The 3,931-nt window shown below is 39.7% G+C and overlaps 1 protein-coding gene across 1 annotated transcript; it reads right to left on the bottom strand.

Annotated features, from left to right (window-relative positions):
* Positions 1-2,154: 2,154 nt before the first annotated feature.
* On the bottom strand, positions 2,155-3,691 carry LOC149782815 (uncharacterized). Its single transcript, XM_089935179.1, has 3 exons — positions 3,499-3,691; positions 2,903-3,407; positions 2,155-2,282 (listed from the first exon to the last, which is right to left on the bottom strand). Exons 1-2 carry the CDS (start codon positions 3,689-3,691, stop codon positions 2,980-2,982), a joined length of 621 nt encoding a protein of 206 aa, XP_089791305.1. The 3' UTR covers positions 2,155-2,282; positions 2,903-2,979.
* Positions 3,692-3,931: the final 240 nt, after the last annotated feature.

Below are 3,931 nucleotides of genomic sequence, written 5' to 3'. Positions count from 1 at the left end.
GATGTCCCGCCAGTCCTGGTCCCAAAAAGCGTTCTAGGTTTTTTCCCTGCTCCTTGGTCCCGATTGAGTTCAGCCCTTTGCTACATTGTTATCAATCTTCAGTACAGTGACGTCGTCTTTCCTATTCCATTCCTATTGTCTGTATATAACCCAAATCTTTTGTCCGTATATAGTCACAAGGTGTTTTTGACAGAGATTTCCATTGTCCGTGTAAATTTTGTCCGTATATCGTCCCAAGTGATTCTGTAATGTATTTTCCCATTGACCGTATATCGTCCACTATTACTACTAGCGAGGCACTAGCTAGTACCATTTTTTTTAATAATTCTTTGCTCGAACCCGCGACCTTCCGCACCTGTTCGGTAGTATTGAAAGGAAGAATCGGTTAGCTCTTCCCCGCTTTGCAATGAAGATGCAAATTTCTGCTGAATTTGGGTACCCGTGCAATTTTTCATACCAAATCTTTACTGGAAACTGATAACATGTTTTCTTACAAATTTAGATCTTTTCTGAATATATCCCCCAATTTTCAAGAAAGAGAATATGTTAATGGTTTGATTTCACCCATTTTTTGTGGTCAGGTTATTGGGCACAGAGATTGATCATCATTTACCAATTTATTACTGGTACGAATCTCAGATCAAAAGAGAGAGAGAGAGAGAGAGAGGGAAAGACGTCATTCTGGCCTCATTTTAGGCGGCGGTGTCACTCTTGCGATGTAGATGTTACATCGCTAGTATTAGCTAAGAAGTACAGGGATAGAACTGGAGAGAGCGTGTGTTCGATTTTGGATTTTTAACGTAGCTTTAACAATTTTTCAGTCATATCGCTACGATGCATGCAGTGTGACAGTTTATAGTGATGTCTAGCACTGGGGGATCATGTCGCAGACATGTAGCATAATGTCCCACCCAGTCATATTATCCCGACACCAGGCCGACCAGTCCTAACATTAACCTATTAATGCTGACTCGGCCGGGGATAGAACCCACGACCTCTGCATCAGGTTCGGGTCAGAAGGATTCTACGTAATGAAATTATCTGTAATGCCCTTTAATTGCTGATGACTTTTTAAACAACGGAAGTTATTTCTTCACTGTAAATTTAAGCAGCTTTTTGACTTATTACAAGTGAGGACATGATAATACTATGAATGGAAAGTTACAGTATATGCTGTGAGAAATTGGAACCCATAATGTGAAGAATCTAACTCAACTCGTGTGGGATAAAATAGCATAAAGAAATAGAATTGCTTGAGAAAAGGCTATTGCTTAGATAAAATACGACCAGTGCAGAGACACCATCGTATTTATGTGTAGTTATGTGAGTGGCCGCATTCACCCTATTGTATGACTATCGTACAAAGTAATTTTGTATATATACACAAAGTAAAATATGTGGTGCATTTACTAAATGAATATTCTTAAGTTAAATAAGTAAGTAAAATACATAAATACAATATCCTATATGGGTCAATCACTTGCCGGGGCCGGGGAGAAGGAACTGAGGTGGGGATGGGGTTGGCTGGATAGCAAATTGCATGGCTTATATTCGGTACATATAAAAAAAAAACATTGATAACAGAGTTAAACAAGGAAAAGGCAAATGCAGCTTTACCCAATCAAATAAATGGATTACTATTTAGATTAATACACTGAATACATGGCAGCGACATGCAATGGTTCACCGTATTCGCAGATAGACCTTTTCCCATTCTGTTCTTTCTACCTTCTATTGTTATGTGCCATGCTCTTACCGACGAGCTTTGTCTCCATTCATCAGTATGAAGTTGCTGTGCGAGTTTAAATATTTTTCTACTGTAATGAAACTGAGTGACTAGATACCCTGAAACCCCAACCCATCTAATTCCGAGCTCGCCCAAGAAAATCATATTATCTTGACAATACATACCAACAAAGATCAAAGTTGCAATATTTTCTTGAGAAGGGATGTAATAAAAATAGTAAATAAATAAACATCGTTTTGATATGAAGAGTATCCAATACGTTTAAAGGTGCGATTTCATTTAGGACAACACTATAAATATTTCTTATCACTATCATAATTAGTATTGAAATGAAAATGCAATACCAATGGAATCTTCAAAAACGCATACATTTTATTCTTGATACATGTTTCTTTTGGCAATTTACAGGTTAAACAAAAATGAAATCAGTACTGACGAATGTTCCTCTCAGGTTGTCACATCTTTTTCATCGTGGTGCTTGACAAAATTAAAGATGAACAGTTTGCTGGGTTAGAACTTCCGGCTGTCTGGCTGTCTGAAACGAAATGCGATATTTATTTGAAACATATAATTCAGTCAAATTAAGAAACATAGTATATCAGTTAGAAAGTACTCTGTAAGGAAAACCAAGTATATAAATCAATAATTCGTAAGTACTTTGACAAGTAGGTGCCTACTTAATTACCTACCTATCTACCTACATGCTTGATATAATTTCAGACTATGCTAAATTGCACATTCCGAAGCGTCAGTCTCAATTTTCTTTTTCTTTAACATTTCAAACTTAACATGTTTACTCGCTTAGAAAGACGATATAGAAGTTGTAGATTGTCCGTTGGATTTCTAGGGAGCCGCAAACGCCCCAGTTTTATACAGTCTATGTTTATCTATAGATCCATAAAATGAAATAAACGTTACCAAGATGCATATAGACGATGCAAATTTTCGATTGAATTTGGAATGTCTATCAAATCAGAAACTTAGAGAGGAAATTAAACTATTTCCGAAGAGTAGAACATGTAAAGATCACCACGCCATTTGTAACACTAAATTGTCCTGTATAAATACTGAGATTGTTATACTGTATATTGATTACATTTTAGGAGTGTCTTCAAGCGGGAATTCTTTGCATATTTGATCTACAGACATACTTACGTTTCAGTCACAATGACAGGCATTGGTTTGCATTCAATATTTGGAAATGTAGTCTTTGTTTCCGCCCCAGCTACCGCCTAAAGGACTCTTGTTTCCACTAAAGCCTCCAGCGTTGCCGCTAGAAGTGCCACCAAAAGCACCCCTATTTCCCCTAGAACCTCCTCCTCCGTAGATATTTCCGCCCAATCCATAGCTTTCAAAATTGTTCCCATTGTACTGGCCGCCCCAGTTTCCGTACAAGTTATTGTATCCAGAGTTGCCAAAGTTTCTGGAGCTGCCCGAGGCTGGTCCTCCAAATCCACCAGAGCTACTAGAGTCTGGTCCTCCGAATCCTGCAGAGCTTCCCCATCCTGATCCTCCGAATCCACCAGAGCTGCCCCAGCCTGGTCCTCCGAATCCACCAGAGCTGCCCCAGCCTGATCCTCCGAATCCACCAGAGCTGCCCCAGCCTGATCCTCCGAATCCACCAGAGCTTCCCCAGCCTGGTCCTCCGAATCCACCAGAGCTTCCCCAGCCTGACCCTCCGAAGCCTCCAGAGCTTCCCCAGCCTGATCCTCCTAATCCACTAGAGCTTCCCCATCCTGATCCTCCGAAACCACCAGAGCTGCCCCAGCCTGACCCTCCGAAGCCTCCAGAGCTTCCCCAGCCTGATCCTCCTAATCCACTAGAGCTTCCCCATCCTGATCCTCCGAAACCACCAGAGCTGCCCCAGCCCTGTCCTCCTAATCCACCAGAGTTTCCCCAGCCTTGTCCTCCGAATCCCCCTGATGTCGGCATACCGTTGACCATGGTAGCGAGGACCAATAACAGTGTGATGACAAGAAGTTTCATGTTTTGCTATTTCTGAGAAAGAAGTGCCATAAAGTTTTACGAATGTAGGAAGCAGTTATATATATACATGCGTGCAGTATTACGGTAAAACAAAACTGGATAAACATATACATAATAGTGTATATATATATATATATATATATATATATATATATATATATATATATATATATATATATATATATATATATATATATA

Source organism: Sinohyriopsis cumingii, chromosome 15 (assembly GCF_028554795.1).
Source record: "Sinohyriopsis cumingii isolate HCF-2022 chromosome 15, ASM2855479v2, whole genome shotgun sequence".
NCBI lineage: Eukaryota > Metazoa > Mollusca > Bivalvia > Unionida > Unionidae > Sinohyriopsis > Sinohyriopsis cumingii.
The sequence above is the reverse complement of the archived record's forward strand: the minus strand, read 5'-3'. Positions and strand labels throughout refer to the sequence as shown.

What these genes read in the sequence shown, in the direction of transcription:
- LOC149782815 (XM_089935179.1), bottom strand. Translation starts at nt 3,691, where the DNA reads ATGGTCAACGGTATGCCGACATCAGGGGGATTCGGAGGACAAGGCTGG. An exon ending in AGGCTGGGGCAGCTCTGGTG is followed by an intron (nt 3,408 to 3,498) that starts GTTTCGGAGGAT and finishes AGGCTGGGGAAG; the next exon opens with CTCTGGTGGATTCGGAGGAC.